Source organism: Prionailurus bengalensis, chromosome E3 (assembly GCF_016509475.1).
Source record: "Prionailurus bengalensis isolate Pbe53 chromosome E3, Fcat_Pben_1.1_paternal_pri, whole genome shotgun sequence".
Lineage (NCBI taxonomy): Eukaryota > Metazoa > Chordata > Mammalia > Carnivora > Felidae > Prionailurus > Prionailurus bengalensis.
The window spans coordinates 24,910,060-24,933,751 of record NC_057357.1 but is presented as its reverse complement, the minus strand read 5'-3'; the positions used below and the strand labels follow the sequence as shown (position 1 = coordinate 24,933,751).

General features: G+C 39.8%; 1 protein-coding gene across 1 annotated transcript; it reads left to right on the top strand.

Moving 5' to 3' along the window:
- The first annotated feature begins 5,287 nt into the window (after nt 1-5,287).
- Nucleotides 5,288-16,550, top strand: ANKS4B (ankyrin repeat and sterile alpha motif domain containing 4B). The gene is made up of 2 exons (XM_043560329.1): nt 5,288-5,954; nt 14,513-16,550. Exons 1-2 carry the CDS (start codon nt 5,791-5,793, stop codon nt 15,600-15,602), a joined length of 1,254 nt encoding a protein of 417 aa, XP_043416264.1. The 5' UTR covers nt 5,288-5,790; the 3' UTR covers nt 15,603-16,550.
- The last annotated feature ends 7,142 nt before the right edge of the window (nt 16,551-23,692 follow it).

Here is a 23,692-nt window from a genome sequence, read left to right as displayed (position 1 = left end):
TCTCTCTCTCTGGGCAAAGGAACACACAAGACTCTGTTTTATAGATAGGTCAGAGTCCTAGGTAAATTCTCCATCCAAGGGCTACTACTTCCTTTCATCCAGGATTAGACTCCATGGTAGATGGGACAGTTGTTTACAACATCAAGCTGTCAGGTGGCAGGAGAGGCTGCAAAATTATAAACACAGCAATGAAGAATGGACAATGCCATTGCTTTGTGGGGAGGAGGAGACCCTTTAGGGGGAGAATCTTTCTAAATGTTGCCCCTGGGGGTGCCAATTAACCCTGTTTTCTCTGGGTCATTGGCAGAAAGAAGTGGTGTTTGGGTCTAAGGGACTCTCAAAGTGAAATGGTTAAATGCATGGGGTGTCAGGTAATAAATGAGTTTTTAAGAAAACAAAGGAGAAAATAAAGCCTACCCCCTCTGAACCTAAGTGGCAGCAGAGGGACATAGAAGTCACTAGCAAGAGTTTCTAAAGTTATTCTAATATTGCAGGTGTATAGGGAGGTGGGAGCAGGACAGGGTTGGTTACAACAGGAAGGTGATGAGCACCTGACTTACTCTGGATATTTAAATGGACATTTAAATCTGACCCTTAAAGTCTATCAACCAGTGTGTAGGGAAGATATTCTTTTCTGACCTTCAAAGAGTCCAATAGCATACTGTTGGGACAGATTCAAATACTTATTTCCACAAGGCCAATACTGTCAAAACATACAGTCAAAAGCCACAATTGCCCCATAATTATCTAGACTCCTGATGAGCAGTTAGTGCCTAAATTATATGCAGATCTGTCTTAGGTATTTTCATTAATCTCTGCCCTTACCATCTCCTACCAGTTGTGTCTCTCCTTTGTACTTTGAGAAGTACAGTAGAAAATAAGAGACCAATTACTAAGTTTTAGAGCTCTCTCTCTCTAACTGCACTCTTAGCCACAATCACATGGTTTCTTGGCTCTTCCAGTTTGTAAAACCATACTTCACAGTTTGCAAGGAATTTTATATCATTTCACCTTTACTACTATAAGTTTAGATGATAATATGATCATGAGCAATATCCTCCAATTTTATTCACAAAGAAATGGAAACTCAAATAGATGCAGTAAGTTCTTCCAGAATATATGGACTTCAGGTCTTCTAGGTCTAATTTCAACCCTCTCTGTCAATCTCCTCTTGAGAGAATGGTGTAAGGAGGATCTTCAAGTTCAGGGTCTGTTTCTGCTTCACCTCACCTTCCCAACACACTCTTCTTTTAAGGAAGGGGTTTTCCCAAGGAAATGCCAAAGGGTGCCAGGATATTTAAATACCATTTAAAAATATTAAAACAAACAGCTCAGGTGTCTTACCATTTCACAGGAGAGTTTAAGTCCAAGTCATGAGTGCTACTGGAGTTGAGAAACTCTTCCTTCTCCTCCATTTCTAACCCTTCTTCCTATATGAATGATTGCTCTGTCCTCCTTTATCTTTGTTTCCATCCTTATCTTTACCATTCTCCTTCTCCCCATCATTATCACATTATCTTTATCATCATCTTCATCTTGTAACAGACTCCTCGTTTGATTGGCACTTAGCTTTCTATAAGCTAATAATATAGTTTATAATTATATACGCTATAATTAATCGATCTTTGAGAAGCCCTCTGTCAGATTATATATGATTTTCTATTTTAGAATATATTAATGAATGTAATTGTGTCTAAATTAAAGTAGCTCATGAAAAAATTAGTTGTTCTCAAAGTATCCATAATCACGTTTGAATATTTCACTCTCTGCAGTCTTAAAAAAATTCTTTTTCCCTCCTTACAAATAAATAATAGTGTCCGTTGCTTCTACAGCTTCTACTGGTTCTCATAGAAACCAGAAAAAGGAACAAACATTGACTCTTGGAGCTAATTATCGTGAGAAACTTGCAGATGAAAGCTTTGTACTTTCTCAAAGTTCACAGATAATTTATCTTGGAATAAAGGCTTAGACAAAAAGAGATAAGAAGAATAAAGAGTTATAGACTTTGAAAATAGATCTTCCTCACCTCAATTCCATGGACTATTATCCAAACATATTAAAAGTTTTGTAACAATATGGGAAATACTTATGGTGGATTAAAGAGAGGAAAAGACAATGCAAAAAGTTATGTATTTGATGATAAAAACTATGTAAAATATATACTTCAAGAGAATATCTATACAGTTTATCAGTTGTATTGGGTGAGGGGTTCTAATTTTATTGCTGTGTCTTCACAGGACATGGTCTGCATGAAATCTATCATTTGATACTTATTGAGGCCTGCACTGGTTTTATTAGGTGGGCAATTTTTTTTTCCATATATGAAGTTTATTGTCAAATTGGTTTCCATACAACACCCAGTGCTCATCCCAAAAGGTGCCCTCCTCAATACCCATCTCCCACCCCCCATCAACCCTCAGTTTGTTCTCAGTTTTTAAGAGTCTCTTATGCTTTGGCTCAAAGAGAGCTTTGGCTCTCTTCCACTCTAATCTCTTTTTTTTTTTCCTTCCCCTCCCCCATGGGTTTCTGTTAAGTTTCTCAGGATCCACATAAGAGTGAAACCATATGGTATCTGTCTTTCTCTGTATGGCTTATTTCACTTGTCATCACACTCTCCAGTTCCATCCATGTTGCTACAAAGGGCCATATTTCATTCTTTCTCATTGCCACGTAGTATTCCATTGTGTATATAAACCACAATTTCTTTATCCATTCATCAGTTGATGGACATTTAGGCTCTTTCCACAATTTGGCTATTGTTGAGAGTGCTGCTATAAACATTGGGGTACAAGTGCCCCTATACATCAGTAGTCCTGTATCCCTTGGGTAAATTCCTAGCAGTGCTATTGCTAGGTCATAGAGTAGGTCTATTTTTAATTTTTTGAGGAACCTCTGCACTGTTTTCCAGAGTGGCTGCACCAATTTGCATTCTAGGTGGGCAATTTTTATAAATATTTCTGTGTACTTGAAAAGAACATGCTTTTTCTATTGAGTATAGAGTTATACATAGGATTGTTAAGTCAAGCTTTTAATTGTGTTCAAATATTTTATATTTTTACTAATCTTTAACCTAATATATATGTGTGTGTGTGTGTGTGTGTGTGTGTGTGTGTGTGATATACAGAGGGTGAATTAACATTATCATTATATATATAATATTAAGAGAGTGAATCAAAATCTCCTACTGTGATTGTGGATTTGCTCTTTCTGTTCCAGTTCTATTATTTTTTGTTTTCTCTATTTGGGGCTATGTTATTAGGTACACACAAGCTTAGGATTATTATATTTTGTTGATGAATTGTTCCTTTCATCATCTCTCTTTATCCCTAGTAATTTTTTGGCTTAAGCTATATTTTGTCTGATATAAATATAGATATACCATTTTTTGTCAGTATTTTCTTATAAAACTTTCCCATTTTTTGCTTTCAATCTTTCTGCAATTTTATATTTTAGCTGTGTCTGTTGTGAATAAGATATAGCTGGGTCTTCCAACTGGTGAATTTTGTCCATTTACACTTATTTGTTTTACAGAGATATTTGGACCATGTTTTTGGTCTTACATTTTGTTCTTTATTTGCACTAATTTTTCCATGTTTTCCTCCTTTCCTTAAGGTGGGAGTTTAAGTTATTGATTTGAGATATTTCTCTTTTTTTAATACAGGCATTAAAAACTGCTAATTTTTCCCCCAAGCTCTGTATTATTTAATTTTTACATTTTTTATTTTTATTTTATTTATTCTCAAGTTAACATACAGTGTAGTCTTGGAGTAAAATCCAGTGATTCATCACTTACATATAACACCCAGGGCTCATCCCAACCAGTCCTATCCTTAATGCCCATCACCCATTTTCCCCACCCCTGACCCCCATCAGCCCTCAGTTTATTCTCTTTATTTAAGAGTCTCTTATGGTTTGCCTTACTCTCTGTTTTTATCTTATTTTTCCTTCCTTTCCCCTATGATCATCTGTTAGGTTTCTCATATTCCACATATGAGTGAAATCATGTGATATCTGGTTTTTTTTGACTGACTTATTTCACTTAGCATAATACCCTCCAGTTCCATCCACACTGTTGCAAATGGCAAGATATCATTCTTTTTCATTGCTGAGTAGTATTCCACTGTGTGTGTGTGTGTGTGTATATATATATATATATATATATACACATATATATATACATATATATATATATAACATCTTTTTTTTAATGTTTATTTATTATTTTTGAGAGAATGAGACAGAGTGTGAGTAGGTGAGGAGCAGAGAGAGAGGGAGGGGACACAAAATCCAAAGCAGGCTCCAGGCTCTAAGCTGTCAGCACAGAGCCTGACATGGGGCTCGAACTCATGGACGGTGAGATCATGACCTGAGCTGAAGTCAGACACTTAACCAACTGAGCCACCCAGGCACCTCATATATACCACATCTTCTTAATCCATTCATCAGCTGATGGACATTTGGGCCAAGCTCTGTTTTAAAATTCTGAGATGTTGTGTCTTCATTTTCATTCAGTTCAAAATAGATCTGATAAAGAATTTTTGTTCAATATATATAAAGAACTCTTATAACTCAATAATAAGATAATAACCCAGTGAGAAAAATGGGCAAACAATTTAATAAATATAAGATGTAAGAATGGCTAATAAGCACATGAAAACGTGCTCAACATCATTAATCATTAGGAAATGCAAATTAGAACCATAATGATACCACTTCACATCCGCTAAGGATGGCTATAAGCAAAAAGGCAACAAAGGCTGCAAAGATATGGAGAAATTATCACCAATCATTGCTGGTAGAAATGTATAACAGTACAGTGCCTTTGAAAAACACTGGCAATTTCTGAAAAAGTTAAATATAAATCATCATGTAACCCAGCCATTCCACTCTTTGCTATAAACCCAAGAGACATAAAGATATATGTCCACACAGACTTGCGTGTGAATGTTCTTAGAAGCATTATTCATAAAAACAAAAAGGGGAAACAATCTAAATGTCAATCAGCTATTGGATGATTCATGAACATTTGGTATATTTCTATAGTAGAATATTATTCAGCAATAAAAAGGAAGTACTGTTATATACTGAAAAATGAATGTACCTCAGAAAATTATGTGAGGCTAAAAAAAAACCCTAAACACAAAGACTATATATTTTATGATTCCATTTATATTAAATGCCCTTAAAAAGCAAATCTATAGAGACAGAAAGCAGATTAGTAGTTTCCTGGGGTTGGGAGGGGAAATGGGGATTAACTACAAAAGAGTATGAGGGATATTTTGAGGGTGATAGATATGTTCTAAAATTGGATTGTGGTGATGCTTGAACCACTGTGTAAATTTACTGTCATTGAATTACACACTTAAAAGGGGTGAATTTCATAGTGTATAAATTATATCTCAATAAAATAGTTTCTAAAGTAGACCTCCCCAGTGAACTAGACTAGTTCTGAATTGTTTGGAAATTATTTTGTACATTCTGTGCCTAGATGACCAATACTACATTCAAGACATGCTAATGGACAGAAAAAATTAAATGTGGCTTAAAACACTCAAGATGAACCCCGCATTCCTTACTATTCCAGGTCATGGCCATGCCAGAAAGGAAAGGTCCAAGTTCAGTGCTGTGAACCTTTCTGGCTGCCTTCCATGGAGGAGGCTGGAATGACCTTTGTCCTGAGGTGACACTCTTCCTTGTTACTGATTAACCAGCTTTGCAGGAAGGCTACTTCACCAACAACCTGATCTGCCTGGAGAGCAATATCTGGCTGGGCTTAGGTGGCCAGGAAAAATGTCCACTCGCTACCACCAAGCTGCTAGTGATAGCTACTTAGAACTTTTGAAAGAGGCTACCAAGAGAGATCTGAATCTTTCTGATGAAGATGGCATGACTCCCACACTCCTGGCAGCTTACCATGGGAATTTGGAAGCCCTAGAAATAATCTGCAGCAGAGGGTAAGTTCAACCTGATGGTTTCTACTGTAAACAGTGTTTATGGTAGGAGTTTACAGACAGCAGCAAGAGACAAGGAAGTCAGTGAAAATACTTTGTTCTTTATGGATTGTCTAAATGTCTTTTTAGAGAAAAAGAGAAAACTGCCTAGAGATGCTCTTTTCACATTAAGAACTGGTACCATGGGGATGGCTCATCCCTTATGAGCCACACATAGAAAGATCCTGAACTCTAAAGCTTTGTTATCTGCTCGGGGCAGGGGGATGGGGGGGAGGATATTTTAATTTTGTGTCTTTAAAAATCTTTTACATAAGGGCACCTAAGTGGCTCAGTCAGTTAAGCATCTGACTCTTGATGTCAGGTCAGGTCTTGATCTCAGGGTCATGAATTCAAGCCCCACATTGGGCTCCATGCTAGGTCTGAAGCCTACTTTAAAACAAACAAACAAACAAACAAACAAACTTTTCCATGAAATTTAAATGGTTGGCTCTTAAAAAGAAATCACTGTTTTACTTGACTTTAAGATGTTAACTTTGATTGGAACAAATGATGCGTTTTTTTTTTTATCTATTCCATTAAAATCCACAGCCTTTTATTAATACACAACCCTAATGCAAGCCATGATTCTTAGATGAAATAGTTGGCTTTATAAGGGACCTTCAGCCTGTCTTATCTCTCTAGCTGTCAGATATATACACATGCACACACACTTCCCCCAAATTCTAATGCAGGAATTACCTATCTCTTTTCTTCTGCATGTTACCAGAAGGGCTAGGCAGTGTTGGCAACTATAACCTGATGGCAGTAAAGAAAGGAAAAAAGAACACATTAATAAAGGAGCTAAGTGAATCAATTTCAATTCAGTAAATATTTACTTTTACATATTTGCAATGTACCAGCCATTTTATTGGCCACTGGGGATGCTCTGATCAACAAGAGAGACCCAATTCCTCTCCTCATGGTGATCAGATTTGAGAGAGGAAGACAGAAATTAAATAAGTTAAGTCATAGATGATATTGGTTATAAAGGGGGGAAAGAAAGGGCACTACATAAATAACACAGGCATCTATCCCAAACCATAGAGTAAGGATAGGCTTTCTGGATCATTGAAGCTGTAACTTGAAAGGTGAGAAGAAGCTGGCCAGAAGATGGAAGGAAGAATGTTTCCCAAGTGAGAGCACTTTGCATTCTAGGCACTGAAGTTGAGTATGGCTGGATGCAGCTTTAATGGGGAGAGGCCAAGTTATAAGAAACGACCAGATCACAAGAGCCTTGTAAACTCTGTTTGGGAGTTGAACTTTATCCTAACGGCATGGGAAGTCATTGTCAGGTTTAAGCAGGGTAGCCACCTGGTAGATTTGTGTTTACAAAACTTGTTCAGGCAGCTGTGTAGCAGTCACAGAAAATGTTCAAGGGCTATTTTAACGGTTGAGATGAGAGATGAACTGGACTAGGGCAGTGGCAATGGCAATGGGGAGACAGGGATGGATTGGAGTGGCAGTTTGGGTGTAGGATCAATTACAGTTGACTGGATGTTTTGGTGAGTAGAGGAAGAGGAAGGTAAGACCCCATGTTCCACCGTTGTGTTAAGTTGCCATGGAGTACATAGGCTGAAAAAAATATCTTGTACAGGTTTTCTTAGGCTCCCATATTGACCACAGCCAATTTTCAGGAACTGTGAGAGATCAATTGCCAGTTATACTTAAGGGAGTTAAAAAGGGAAATAAATTAAAAATTGAATTTAGAAGTTAATCAGTCATTGATCACTGACAGTGGATCATGTGGTAATTATTAATACCCAAACTCTGGCTTTGTTAAAAATTGTGTTCCTTTTTTTTCAAAATTTAAAGATGAAAAGCAATAATTACATATGTTCTCCTACACTTGGAAGATGGCTCCAATTATACAAAATTTCATTTTGCCTTCAAAGTGTATGTGAATTTTTTTTGTTTTGTTTCACTTGCTAACCTATCTTCCTCCCTGATTCTTCGAGGATACTTATTGCAAAATTTTACATCATATTACAAAGATAAATTTAATAAAGTAAAAATCAAACCAATTTTCACAGTCATTGACATTTGGGCTTGTATCCTTCCAGACTTTTTCCTTTGAGAACATGTACATACACATACATTTTTCCCCATGAAAAAAGGCAGTCATATTATACAAACTGTTTTGACACCTGCTTCTAATTATTTAACAATAGATTATGGATCATTTTCACTTTCAGTTTTTATTTGCTCTTTGAAGTAGAAATCTATACCACTGGTGTTTTGTTTTGTTTTGTTTTGTTTTGTTTTGTTTTGTTTTGTTAATTAGAGAGAGAGAGAATTTGCCTGAATTTAGCCCAGGCAAACACTATAGCATCAATATTGGATTCAGCTAATCAAATGAGGGGAACCAGTTTGTGAACACCTGGGCAGATATGTGTAATGGTTCTATCAAGAAGTATGAAAGACACCAAGGACTAAAAGACAGAGATTGGATTTAGAAGAGTGGGGAGAGGGGCAGATGGAGAGGGAAATAAAGAGACAGAGAGAGAGAGAGAGAGAGAGAGAGAGAGAGAGAGAGAGAATCTTAAGCAGGCTCAGCACAGAGCCTGATGTGGGGCTTGATCCCATGATCCTGGGATCATGAACTGAGCTGAAATCAAAAGTTGGACAGTCAGCTAACTGTGCCACCCAGGCATCCCATGCCACTGTTTAAAAAAATTTTTTTTTACTATTTTTATTTATTTTTGAGACAGAGAGAGACAGAGCATGAGCAGGGGAGGGGCAGAGACGGGGGGTGGAGATACAGAATCTGAAGCAGAGTCCAGGCTCTGAGCCATCAGCACAGAGCCCGACATGCATCTCGAACCCACGGAGTGTGAGATCATGACCTGAACCGAAGTCGGACCCTCAACCGACTGAGCCACCCAGGCGCCCCATCATGTCACTGGTTTTTAATGACTATATGGTATTCTGTTTTTACGGTTTCATCATAATTTATTTAACCAGTTGCTTGTTCATAACACTTAAATTTGAATCCAGTCTTTCAACTTTTATTAACAAGTTGGGATGAACACCCTTGCTTACTCATCTTTACACAAGGGTCTAATATTTCCTTAGGATAAATTCTTAAAGGCAGAGTTATTGATTCAAGAGGGTGCTATGTTTTAAAAGCTTTTGGCACATAATGTGCCAGGAAATTTGAACTACTTTATGATTCCTCCAGCATTGTTCATTTTCCCATACTCCTGCCAAAACTGAGTATTACTGTTCTTTTTAATCCTTGCCTATCTGATGGGCAAGAAAATGGTAGTACATTGTTTTCATTTATATTTCTTTGATTATTAATAAGTCCAAATATTCCTTCTTATGTAGAAAAACATTTTTGAAAGACTGATTTTTTTTTTCTGAGAACAGCTTCACAAAAAACAAATTAACTTCAAAAGAGAAAAAATGATGTGGACCAGATGCTCAGAGTAAGTTAATATAAGCAAGTTGCCCATTTAGTGACTATAATACCAATCTGGTTTTAAAAATTACTGCCCAAATGCACTGACCTACAAAAAAGCAAGAGCAAAATGGGGATTATTTTAAAATCTCTTCAGTGAGTTTCTCTTTTGGAAAAAAGAAATAGGAAAAGAAACCAACCCAAGACTGAATTTAGCCTAGGCAAACACTATAGCATCAATATTGGATTCGGATAATCAAACGAGGGGGACCAGTTTGTGAATATCTGGGCAGGTATGTGTAATGATTCTATTAAGAAGTATGAAAGACACCAAAGACTGAAAGACAAAGATTGAATTTAGAAGTACTCCATGAGGGTCGCCTGGGTGGCTCAGTCAGTTGGGTATCCGGCGTCAGCTCAGGTCATGATCTCACAGTTCATGAGTTCGAGCCCTGTGTCAGGCTCTGTGCTGATGGCTCAGAGCCTGGAGCCTGCTTTGGATTCTGTGTCTACCTCTCTCTCTGCCCCTGTCCTGCTCATGCTCTGTCTCTCTCTCTCAGAAATAAATAAACATTAAAAAAATATAAGGTCTCCATGAAATTTGTCATTAGAAAATATTTTAAGTTATACACAAATTTGGAAAGTTGCTTCATTTAAAAAAATTTTTTAAAGTTTTTATTTATTTTTGAGAGACAGAGCACGAAGAGGAGAGGGAGACACAGAATCTGAAGCAGGCTCCAGCTCCAAGCTGTCAGCACAGAGCTTGTCGCGAGTCTTCAACTCACAAATTGCGAGATCATGACCTGAGCTGAAGTTGGTTGCTTAACCAACTGAGCCACCCTGGCGCCCCAGAAAGTTGCCTTAAAATAAAATAAACATTAAAAAAAATTTAATTTTTGAGAGAGAGAGAGAGAGAGAGAGAGAGACAGAGAGGGAGCTGGGGGAAGGGCAGAGAAAGAGGGAGACACAGAATTTGAAGCAGACTCCAGGCTCTGAGCTGTAGCACAGAACCTGATGCAGGGCTCGAACTCAAGAACTGTGGGATCATGGCCTGAGCCAAAATTAAGAGTCAGATGCTTTGAAAAAAAATTTTTTTAATATTTATTTATTTGAGAGAGACAGAGTGTGAACAGGTGAGGGGCAGAGAGAGGGAGACACAGAATCTGAAGCAGGTTCCAGGCTCCAAGCTGTCAGCACAGAGCCCGACTTGGGGCTCGAACTCACAAACTGTGAGATCATGAAGAGTCAGATGCTTAACCAACTCAGCCACCCAGGCACCCAAGAAAGTTGCTTTTAAATAGAATTTTTATAAGTGGAAATAACTTAAATACACTAGGGACTTTTAAATCATCTTACAGTTTCATCTATAAATTTGGAATTTTGCATTTGAAATTTTCTTAGAACAAGACACATATTTGGGGTCATCTCAAGGTTTTCTTGATGTTCTTCCTTCCATCTTGAAAGGGTCATTTAAGTTCCTTTAAGTTCCAAAGCATGTAGATTTAACCTAAACTCCTTAAGACCCTGAACATCCCCACCATAGCTCACTCCTCTCAATAATTTCTTTTTTAACTTATACAACCCAATAGTTTCAAGCAAATTTAACCAGTATGTTTTTGTTTATGTTTGTAGTACCATCTTGGATGTTTTTACAATCCCTCTTTGATATCTAGAGTACTTAAGGAGTCTTTTGAATATGGTGCTTGGTTAAAATAAATAAAATGTAAAACGACATCTTTGGGGGTGAGGCACTGTGCCCCCCTAAGATACACAACTGCACTACGACTGAAAGAGGTTTTCTTTGATCCAAAACAATTAAATCAGGCATACTGAGCAGACCTCTTGGAAGTAGCAGCCCGACAGAATGGTCTTATTTAATATTTGCTTTCCTTAGATTAAATTTCATTTTCTTACTTTCCTCTTTGCACTGATTTCCCTTGCCCCATCTCCATGCACTCTGGTCAACCGAAATATACTCCTGGTTCCTCAGATATGCCATGTTTAACATCACCCATATGTGCATCTGTTCATGCTGTTCTCTGCTCAGAAGGAGGTTACCAACTGCCAGAGTATGGGCTGGATCCAGTCCAAAACTCTGTTTTATTTGGATTTCACTGTATTTTTCTTTTAAATTGGAGCCAACGTTTGAAATTCAAAAAATTCCACATGAAATCCTGGATGTCTGGCTTTATGTGGAAAATGGAAGCCCTGGCCAAATTGTGCCTGCTTTTATTCAAGGTGGCAATCAGCTGCTGCTGAGCGACAGCTATCCTTTCTCATTGAAGTTCACACTCAACTATGACTTTGTTGAAAGAACAAGCTTGGCTCCATTCAGCTGCTTAAATGACCTGCTTGGTTTCTTTAAGTTGAGTCTGAGACTTCTGCTAGGAGATGTGATACAAAGGACAAAAAGACACAGGTTTGACCCTCTGAGGCATATTATCTCATTAGGGAGTTGGGACATAAATATTGGGCAAATTAAGTACGACTGTAAGTGTTAAAAAGTCGCAAGAGCTAGGGCGCCTGGGTGGCTCAGTCAGTTAAGCGTCTGACTCTTGATTTTGCTCAGGTCATGAGCTCATGGTCACGAGATGGAGCCTCATGTCGGGCTCCACTCTGAATGCAAAGCCCGTTTAGGATTCTCTCTCTCCCTCCGTCCCTCCCCTGTGCTCTCTCTCTCAAAATAAATAAACATTTAACAAAAGTCACAAGAGCTATTATAATGCTGTGGGGAAAATAAATATATGAAATTAGGAATTATGAGTTTAGGGAAAAGGGAAATGATAATAGGTAATGTTTATTGAGTATTCACTATGGACCAAGCACTTTTCTAAGGCTTTATGTTAACTTATTCACATAGCAACTCCATGAAAATTATTCTCATACTCATTCAGATGAGGACACTGAGTCCTCAGTGAGTTAAGCTTGAGGCCTCATAGCTGGTAAAGTAGAAAAACTTGAGGTCTGTTAACATAAGACTATATTGTGCTGGAGACCGTTAGGCCTGGAGGCAAGCCTGATCCAAAGTATGCTGCCTGTGTAACAGGCTTAAATCAGTTAACCATTCTGAGCCTTATTTTACCCCTCTGATAATTATCCTGGTCTTTCTTTAAGAAGGAGATGGTGATGGTGGGTGGTGGTGATGGTGTTGAAAGTATAAACCTTCACAACTGAAAAGCCTGAGGAGACCAAGGCTTTCCATGGAGGAGTTACAAATTCGATTCATCAAATTACTGGACATTGGTTAGGCTCCGTTAACTAGCGCAGCTCTTCTCAATCTGCAGGGAACTTACCTATCACCTTGGGATCTTGTTAAACTTCGGATTCTGATTCAGGAATTCTGGGCTGGAGTCCAAGATTCCACATTTCTAGCAAACTAGCAGCTGCAGCTGCAGCTGCTACTACTGATCCAGGGACCAAACTTTGAGTAGCAAGCAACAGAGGAAGGGTCACAGGGCATTGATGTGGCAGTTGCAAGTGCATGGATTGTCTCTCCTGTTTCCACATCCTACTCACCAAGAATGTCAAGAGGCCTTCTCGGAACCTGTCTCCTGTCCTTCCATGGGTCCAGACTGGGGAAAGTTTAGAGGGATCCTCGTTTGGGGGTCTAGTCTAGGGTGAGGGAAGAATGCCTCTTAGTACCTGTATTATCAGAGTTCTCATCAATGGCTTGGGCTTGGGGCCAGAGCCATATTAAACAACATGACTGCCAGTAACTCACAATCTCATAGGGGGAGTGGGGTTGTGGCCTGGGGCAAGATTCCAGTAGGCATTAATTCATCCCACAAATCTTTACTGAGCACCTACCGCATGACTGTTTCTATGCTGGCATGGGGTCTCTGGCCTTAATCCCATCTAATAGTACCCCCAATTACACCATAAACCATTGCAGAACTGATCGCATGTATGACACTGTAATTACATGGAAGTAAGTTGGGGAATCAATGGATATGTTCTACCCTTTGTATGAATAATGGTTGTAGTAGATACTGTTTGGTACCTACACAATATCCATTCTCCTCTTCTTTCTTGCTGGTGGGAACCCAGTTCTGTTCAGTTCTTTATTTTCCTACATGTGACTCCAGTGTGGTAACACTGTTAGAGTGGGAATGAGCTCTTACCAGCTCATGAGAGATGATTGCTAAATTTTCAGGAAGTTTCAGTCTGTTAAACAGAGTCATTATTAAAAATAAGGTTATTTAACCTATCAGTTAATAAATTATATTTCTAAATACTCAAAACTTCTCACTTCCTAATTATTTAGTGCATTTTTTTTAAATTTTTTTTCAACGTTTATTTATTTTTGGGACAGAGAGAGACAGAGCATGAACGGGGGAGGGGCAGAGAGAGGGAGACACAGAATCGGAAACAGGCTCCAGGCTCCGAGCCATCAGCCCAGAGCCTGACGTGGGGCTCGAACTCACGGACCGCAAGATCGTGACCTGGCTGAAGTCGGACGCTTAACCGACTGCGCCACCCAAGCGCCCCTGGTGCATTTTACTATTAACTATGTTCTTAAGATTTTGCACATCTGCAATATCTACATATATGGTGGGAATAATTTATAACAGTGTGTTACTGTACATCTCTTCCAAACTGTGTCCAGTAATATCACATTAGTAGCTTGAATTTTGCCATGATGGGTGTATGTACAACACAAAAATTGGCACATGCCATAAATCAGAGCTTTGATCTTTTTCTTGGGTAAGCCAGTTGTTAAATATTTACAAGCATGCCACTGGGTAATCTTATCCCTAGCTTCAGGGAAAATTTTTAATTAGCCTAAGTTATAGTAGTTCTATTTCTCTTCCTATAGACATGTGACCCAATTGGGAACAATGAGACATGAAAGTGGCTTTTTTTGGGGGAGGGGGATGTTTCTTGGAAAGCTTTTCTTCTAAAAAGGAAGCAAAGGGTAGAGATGGGCTCTTTCTGTTTCTGGCCATGTTGATTTCTCTATGTGTTTAGACTTTCACAAGTTATAACCAATGCCAAGGCAGGATTAACATGTATTTTGTTCATCTTGGTTTTATTTATTTATTTATTTATTTATTTATTTATTTATTTTGGACCTCATGTTCTAAGAAACAAAAATTATGTGTATTTTTGATATTTTTTCTAGAGGGGACCCTAATAGATGTGACATCTGGGGAAATACTCCCTTGCATTATGCAGCCTCCAATGGTCATACCCACTGTGTTTCATTCCTGGTCAACTTTGGTGCCAACATCTTTGCCCTGGACAACAACTTACAGTCTCCACTGGATGCTGCTGCTAGCAGAGAGCAGAATGAATGTGTTGCTCTCCTGGATAAGGCTGCCACTGCCCAGAACATCATGAGCCCCAAGAAAGTTACCAGGCTGAAGGAGCAGGCTCAGAAGAATGCCAGGAGGCAGATCAAAGAGTGCGAGAGGCTCCAAGAGAAGCACCAACATAAGATGGCTCGCACCTATAGCAAGGAGGAATCTGGGACTCTTTCTTCTTCCAAGGCTACTTTCTCCAGGTCATCCCTTTCAAATGCTTCTGCTTCTGGTACATTTGGGTCAGCAACTAAGGGCCTTAAAGACACCTTCAAGATAAAGTTCAAGAAGAACAAAGATACAGAAGAGCTGGTAGGGAAGGAGAGCAGAAGTGGGCAGAGGAATGTGATGGAAGTGTTCAGAGAAGAGGAGGAAGACACATTTTCCCAGGACTTCAAAGAGAAGCTCCATTTCTCAGCAAAGGAGGACGGAGGTGTGCAGCACGAGTCCATTCTTAACCGTCCGGGTCTAGGCAATATTGTTTTTAGAAGGAACAGAATATTAAGTCCCGAAGACCTCTCAGACAGCAAGAGGGTGTTGGGATTTCAGATGCACAGTGAATTGCTTCAGAGACAAGGAGCAGCAGAGGCTGAGGAAGCTGAGGCTAACAAAGAGGGAGTGGAAAACAGCCATGAAGATGATTTGCCTTGGGATGAGGATGAAGTGGAGTGGGAGGAAGATGTGGTTGATGCTACTCCTCTGGAAGTATTTTTGCAGTCCCACCACCTGGAAGAATTCCTTCCCATTTTCATGAGAGAGCAGATTGATCTAGAAGCTCTGTTACTTTGCTCTGATGAGGATCTTCAGAGTATACAAATGCAGCTTGGTCCCAGGAAGAAAGTTCTTAATGCTATAAATGGAAGGAAGCAGGTGCTACAACAGCCTGGGCAACTGATTGACACCAGCCTCTGATGGACTATTGGGTCCACAGGGTGAACCTGCAGCAATGGGGCAATGCTATGGCCCACTGGAAACCCTCCAGGCAACACCCTCTGTATGCCCAATGCCAGGCCACTGGGAACAGTTCCTAGGGTTTTGGAAATGCGCTCCTAAGAAAGAGGCCCAGACTGTAGTCTGAGAAATATTCTGTACCTGTCCAAAAAAACCACCAGTGACCAACTCAAAGAGATCTGGGAATACAAGAATGCAATTTTCTCTCCAATTATCTTTTTGATATTTTTGAATATAGAAAGGGTTAAATGAATGGCAGACAAGGGAAAATCTCTTTAATTTTCCAAGTCTGAACTTAAAAATTATAATCTCTTGTCACACAAGCGTGCTGCTTACTTTCTCATCCTTAGAGCCTGGGGATTCAAACTCCAGTTCTGTCCTGAGCTCTATGACTTTGTCTGTTGGAAGAGATTTGAGTTCTTCCGTTGGCCTGAGGCTTCATGTCCAACTTAAATGTGTTTAACCCCTCAACAGATGTTTACATGTTTATAAGTAATGGAAATGGGTTTATAATATTCCTGCCTGGGAACAGAGGCAGAGCAGCATGTAGGGAGAGGGAAGAAAGAAATAGAATACCAGGTACCTGATGTAATATGAATCATATCTCCCTAAAATTTGTATGTTGAAGCTTTATGCCTCAACATAACTGTATTTGGAGATCAGACCATTAGGGAGGTGATTAAAGTTAAATGATGTCATAAGGGACACAGATGGATGGTGTCCTTATAAGAAGAGACACTCAGGGTTGCACACACACACACAGAAGAGGCCACATGGGGACACAGCAAGAAAACAGTCATCTGCAAGCCAAAGACAGGTGCTTCAGGAGAAACCAAACCTTCCATTACTTTGATCTTGCACTTCCAGTCTTCAGAGCTGTAAGAAAATAAATTTCTGTTGTTTAAACCACCCAGTCTGTGGTATTTTGTTATGGCAGTCTTAGCAGACCAAGACTAAGGAGTGGAGAGAAAATAAGGATGCCGAGAAAAAGTCTGGACTGTTTCATGATTTTTCTCAAGGTAAGTGCCTTCTGAAACTTAAAAGAAAGGGGGGAAATCTAGGTCATTTGTAGGGAAAAGTTGACTATAAAAGGAAATTTTACATTTTTATGTGCATGTACATATCTTTTTTATGTGGTTTAAAAAATTTTTTATTACTTTTTTTATTTTTGAGAGGCAGAGAGATAGAACATGAGAGGGGGAGGGGCAGAGAAAGAGGGAGACAGAATCTGAAGCAGGCTCCAAGCTCTGAGCCGTCAGCACAGAGCCCGATGCAGGGCTCAAACCCATGATCTGTGAGATCATGACCTGAGCTGAAGTCCGATGCTTAACCGACTGAGCCACCCAAGAGCCCCTATTATGTACATATCTTTTATTTATTCTTGTCTGTCACCATGGCCACATGTCTGAATATGTGTAAGTTCTATGATATAAACTGGCAGAATTGCAGCTGACATTTTTGAATGGCCGTCCCAATTCCGATTGAAACCCTACTGAACAGCTAAGCTTCCTTGGATTTTTATAGCCAGACTTACATCAAGTGGAATTTACTATTGACTGTGTGTATAATACAGAAACAGCTGTTCATGTTCAGCATGGTTCCTCATGCACATCTGTTTGGGTTATTTCAAGAGGCACCCATGGAGACGATAAGCTTCAGGAGGATACAGATGTGTAAATCTGATGAACAATTGGCTCATTCTTCCTCAATGGATAGATTCAGAAAGATTGTCAGTCATGGAATAAATATGTTGCACTAGGGGATGATCATGTTTACAAATACTGCATTTTGTTGGTCTGGAATAGACTGAAGCTGTATTTGCTTTCAAAAAGTGTGCACAAAAGCATTTGGCACATAAAAGAAACCAGATAAAGTTTGTTGTGTCTGAGCCTGCGTATATTAGTACTTCATTATTGTAGATGCCAAGATCCTCTCTCCACTTATTCTCCAGAATCTGCCTAATGAGACACTGGTTCCTAGGATATATGAGAAGTATAAGTCACCGGGGTTGGGGGGCGGGGAGGAAGTGCTGCTGTTAACAAAAAGAATGAGTTCCAGCAGTACTTTGTACATGACTGACAAGAGGTAAAAGTAGTATAGAAAGGCTGGCGATACATTGTAGCAAATGAGAGGCTGTGTGAGTTGGTACAAAGAATTGTGAGCTGGAAACCTGCATTGCTGCCTGGATAGAATATCACCTTATGGACGTGGAAAGATACCTCTTTGGGAGAATGAGAAAAGGCAGGTCAGTGGAAATATTAGTGGAACTCTCCGCCTTAAAGGATCTCATGCAAAGTGCTTCGTGGGAGTTCCTCATTTCCAGCTGGAATTCTCCATGCTGGAGAATTCTTCTTTCTACTGGAGGGGCAGCATTTGGCTCAGAAAATACAGGAAAGAGGATGTTTGTTTGTCCAGTAGAACTGGAAGCTCTCACCATGACCATCCCCTTGGACTTCATGTCAATTTTGCGATGAGAGAAGGGGATATGATTTTGAAGGACATGTGGATTGTAAAATGTCACATGAAAATGCCATCCAAAATTGCTGGATTAAAAAGAAGGGACCAAACCTAATCCCTTTCTGTTATCACGTGAATCATCATAAACCTCTGTGAGGCCACAATGGGTTGTCAGAGTTGCATTTTTTTCAACAGCTGAATTTTATTTTTATTAAGGTAACCCAGCTTGTAGGCTCCATTGGCTCATCTACCATTCTCTGAACATCTCCTGTTGTTCCGTTTAAAGGGTAGATACCATGTCTGCAATTATCACAAAAATTAGATCAAAATATATGAACGAAACAGAATTACCTTCGGTCTTATATATCAGGGAGCAAAGAAGTTGAATTAAAAGTTTCCCACTACTGAGAACTCTGCTACGCCTACTTCCCTATTGGAGAAGCCAGGTTCTGCCTTACAATGTAAGCTCCTTGGAGACTGGGAGTTTTCTCTGTCCTATGTTCACTGACATATCCCTTGCACCAAATTCTGGTCTGTCATATAGCAGATGGTCACTATTTATTGTTGCATAACTAGATGGGAGGCCTAGGCTGGAGGCAAGATGCAAATTATGCTGGGCTGTTGATTTCTAGGAGTTTCACTGAATGTAGTGTCTCACATGGCATCTAAGGGTCAGGGTGGGTTATGTGACGTCGAAAGGAGTGACTCTGAAAGGAAAAACTTTCTCCCCATTGCACAAACCATTCTCAATCCATTTTCTGCCTCAAGTGTAACATAGTTGTAGTCATCAGTCACGTTGGACAACTCTCACCTCTTTTGGGGAGACATTTGCTATTGGGGATCTCACCAGGCACCTTTATGCTCTTCTTGTGGGCTCTTGGCCTCTTATGAATTATTCACAGAATCAGTATGTGAATGTTCTCCCAACTTACCATGAAGGATACAGCCTCTCCATCATGCCACATTGCTGTAAAAAAGTCTTATACCATATTATAGAAGGTTATAACTGTTATAAGAATTCTAGATGTTTCAAACTAAATGAAACAAGAGAGGCCTAAGGGAGGAAGCTAGAGCAGTATAAATGCCTTGTCTAGAGACAGACTGGAGGATTATGAGCCTGGATGAGTTTAAATACTCACTGTATTCAGACCTCCATCCCTTAAACTAGATGCTTATCCAGTGCTATCAAACTCCCTAATGCCCTTGGTTCTCTCTCTGTCTCCCTCTCTTTGTAGTCTAACATAAAAGTCAGTGAGAAATAAAATAAAGAACATTTCACTGAAGGAGTTTGGTGTGTCAAACACATATCGTGCTTATATCTCAGGCCGTCAGGCTATACACATCAATTGTATGCTTGCAATTCCAAAATCTGAGTAACCAACCCAGACCATTGTTTTGAGCTCCAAATCCATAAGCCCGAGTGCTTATCTGACGTCTCCCCTTGAATGTCTCACAGGTACCTCAAACTCAATATGCCCAGAACTAAACCCATCTTCTCCCAAGTCGGTGATTCTTAACTGGGATAATTTTGCCCCAGGGACCTCTGGCAATGTCTACAGGCATTTTTCATTATCGTGAGTTGGGGGCCAGGGGTTGATACAGGTATCTAGTGGCTAGAAACAAGGAATGCTAAACATCCTACCATGCATAGGACAGCCTCCTACAACAAAGAATAATCTGAACCCAAATGTTGATAATGCATAGACCGAGAAACCCAGGGCTCTATACTTCCTCTTTTGAGAATGGCATACTTAACAAGCCTCTGATCTCATCTCTGGCCCTTCCTCTCTCTCTCTCCTAATTGCAGCCACACCAGGTTTCCTGTAGCTTCCTGAATATAGTGTGCCTCTCCTATGCCTGTGCCCCCGCACACCATCATCCCTCCTCCTGGGAAACCCTTCCTCCATGTAGCCAACTCTCTTGGGAGACTCACCCTCTCTGCCTGCCGCTAGTCTGGGTTGGACCCTGTAGCTGTGCAGGCCATCTTCTGTTTAACCTCCAGAACCTCTCTCTGCTATTCTCCACCTTCCTCTGTGTCCCATTGGTGACCTCCATGGACTCTCCCTGGACTTCTGATTGGGTTTGGCCAGTGGGAGGCACCATCAAGAGACCAGAGAGTGGGAGGAGAGAGGGGCTGAGACATTTACTCCACCTCTCATTTCCTTGTGGGGCTGCGGCTGCCTCCCTTCATCCAAGCCCACAGCCCCTGTCTGCCCTAGCTCCAGTGCTTGCTGGGTTCCCTAACTGCTCATGCCAACTCAGCGAGTGGTGGTGGCAGCTTCCTACTGTGGCTGGCCTTGGCATGCTTCACTGTCCCCTCTGCTTCCTGTAACTCTCCCCTCTCCTTTCTTAAATTCCCTTCATTGAATTCTCTTCAGTCACCCCTGTTCCTGCCGGGACCCTGACTCTATGTTCCTGTAACACTGAAGCATGGTACCGTAATCATCTTTTTACATCTCTTTTCCTAGACTGTGCTTTTGGGGGTAAATACTGCTTTTTTTAAAAATTGAAGTATAGTGGACATACAATATTAGTTTCAGGTGTACAACATAGTGGTTCAATAATTATATACTTTATGAAATGCTCAACCATGATAAGTATAGTTACCATCTGTCACCATACATTACTACAATATTATTGACTATATTCCCTATGCTGTACTTTTAATCCCCACAATTTATTTTATAACTCAAAGTTTGTATCTCTTAATTCCCTTTACAATGACTGTTTCTTTTCTATTGTGTCTTGGTGGCCTAAAACAGTTATTGTATGGGCTCTTATGGAAAGATCAAAAGAAGAAATCTATGAATTATTTCAGGCACTTAAAAAATTTTAAATTCCAATATAGTTAACGTACAGTGTTATATTAGTTTCAGGTATACAATATAGGGATTAAACAATTGTGTACATTACTCAGTGCTCATCATGATAAATATACTCTTAATCTCCTTCACCTTGTTCACCCATTCTACTCACCTCCCCTCTGGTAACCATTAGTTTGTTCTCTGTAGGCAAGAGTCTGTTTTTTGATTCTTTTTTTTTTCTTTGTTCATTTGTTTCTTAAATTCTACATATGAATGAAGTCATATGGTATTTGTCATTCTCTGACTTATTTCACTTAGCATAATATGCTATAGATCCATTCATGTTGTTGCAAATGGCAAGATTTCATTCTTTTTAATGGCTGAGTAATATTCATAGATATATAGTCTCCATTCATCTATTTATGGACACTTGAGCTGCTTCCATAATTTGGCTATTCTAAATAATGCTGCAATAAACACAGGGGTACATATATCTTTTTGAATTAGTGTTTTTGTTTTCTTTGGGTCAATACCCAGTAGTGGTATTACTGAATCATGTAGTAGTTCTATTTTTAAATCTTTTGAGGAACCTCCATATTCTTTTCCACAGTGGCTGCACCAGTTTGTGTTCCCACCGACAGTACACGATAGTTCCTTTTTCTCTGCATCCTTGCCAACACTTATTGTTTTTTGTGTTTTTTATTTTAGACATTCTGACAGGTGTGAGGTGATATCTCATTGTGATTTTGATTTGTATTTCTGTGATGATTGATGATGTTGAGCATCTTTTCATGTGTCTGTTATCCATCTATGTCATCATTGGAAAAATGTCTGTTCATGTTTTCTGCCCATTTTTTAATTGTATTGTTTTTCGGTTGTTGAGTTGTATAAATTCTTTCTATATTTTGGATACTAACCCTTTAATGGATATGTCATTTGCAATATCTTCCCTATTCAGTAGGTTGTCTTTTAGTTTTGTTGGTTGTTTCCTTTGCTGTGCAGAAGCTTTTTATTAAAATTTTTTATTATTTATTTTTGAGAGAGAGAGAGTGTGAGTAGGGGAGGCATAGATAGAAAGAGAGGGAGACACAGAATTGGAAGCAGGCTCCAGGCTCTGAGCTGCAGCACACAGCCTGAGGTGGGGCTCAAACTCATGAACTGAGAGATCATGACCTGAACAGAAGTCAGACGCTTAATTGACTGAGCCACCCAGGTGCCCCGGAAGCTTTTTATTTTTATGTACTCTCAATAGTTTATTCTTGCTTCTCTTTCCCTTGCCTCAGGAGACATATCTAGAAAGAAGTTGCTATGGCCAATGTCAGAGAAATTACTGTAATTGAGGTACTTTGAATAATCCCATTATCACACATCCTTCTCTACACATCCCTTAGGGTTGTGACCATTAAGTTCCCCAGAAGGACTTCATCGTCACTTGAGATGTGCAAAAGCAGATCACATCGATATTTTATTCCAGTGCAAAGGCCCCTATCCAGACAGCCTGGCAAACATGATAAACTTGTGGCTAACCCATATGATTTCACTCCTATGTAGAATTTAAGAAACAAATGAACAAAGGAAAAAAAAAAAACACCAGAAAACAGATTCTTACCTACAGAGAACAAACTAATGGTTACCAGAGGGGAGGTGAGTAGGGGTGAACTTGTGGATTCATTCTATAGCATGAAGAACTGTTAGGAGTTTGTGTAGGAAAACAAAGCAATAGAAAATGTTTTTCTTTGCTGTTGACTTATCTCATAGCCAGACTAGGAGTGGGAGTGGATTCGGATAGGGGAGGGGTCTTTGGCAGGACAAGAGCAACATAACTCTGCTAGTGAATTGGGGGAGCTAGGGAAAACACACCTCAGTTTCCTCATCTGGAAGACGAGGAGGTTGGACTAGATAATTCCTAATGAACCTCTCAACACTGATACTTTAGTGACATCTGTAGATTTGTCCACCCAATACCCATTCCTCCCTCTTTATGCTAAGAGCCCCCTTCTCTTCTGTTAGCTCATGTGGTCAGGTGGACTAATTCCACTCTGGACTTCAATGGGGGCATGTGACCCAGGCCCGGATAATAGCAGCATCAGAATAGTGGGAGGATGTGTTTGTTTCAGGGACAGGCACATGGCACTGGACTGTGCCAGAGTATTCCATCTCATTTAGCTACAGTGTTAGGCACAGAAATGGGCACATCACCTAGATGGTCCTTCGAATTGTGGGATAATCTCCATTTCTGCTAGCGTTGCCGAAGAGGACAGCCAGGGGAAAAGTTACTCGGTAATGGAGCCAACACTGAAGAAAACAGAGCTGAGGGATGGAGACAGCAAGACTGGGTCCTATGGATACTTGGAGCCCTGGATACAGCTGTAGCTGTGAGCAGTTACCTGTGTACTTCTGAATTGTAAGAGCCAATATATTCCATTCCTCATTCATTCGTTCTTTCAATCATTCTGCCTAGGGTAGTTTGAGTTGTGGTCTCTACCACTTGTGACCAAAGAAGTCCTGACCAATATAGAAGCTCCATTGTTCCTTGAAATTTAAATAATGAGAAGCCAGAAACAAGTCTACATAAAGCATGATTCCATTTATATGAAATGTCCAGGAGAGGCAAGTCCGTAAAGATAGAAAGCAAATCAGTCGTTGGCAGAGACTGGGAAAAAGGGGAAAAGCGGAGTGACTGCTAATGTGCACCAGGTTTCATTTGGGGAGTGATGAAATGTTCTGGAATCAGACAGTGGACGGTTGCACCCTGTGAACATGCTAAAAACCATTGAATTGTATACTTTA

Coding starts and splice junctions, on each gene's coding strand:
- ANKS4B (XM_043560329.1), top strand. CDS start 5,791: ATGTCCACTCGCTACCACCAAGCTGCTAGTGATAGCTACTTAGAACTT. Junction 5,955..14,512: donor GAAATAATCTGCAGCAGAGG/GTAAGTTCAACC, acceptor TATTTTTTCTAG/AGGGGACCCTAATAGATGTG.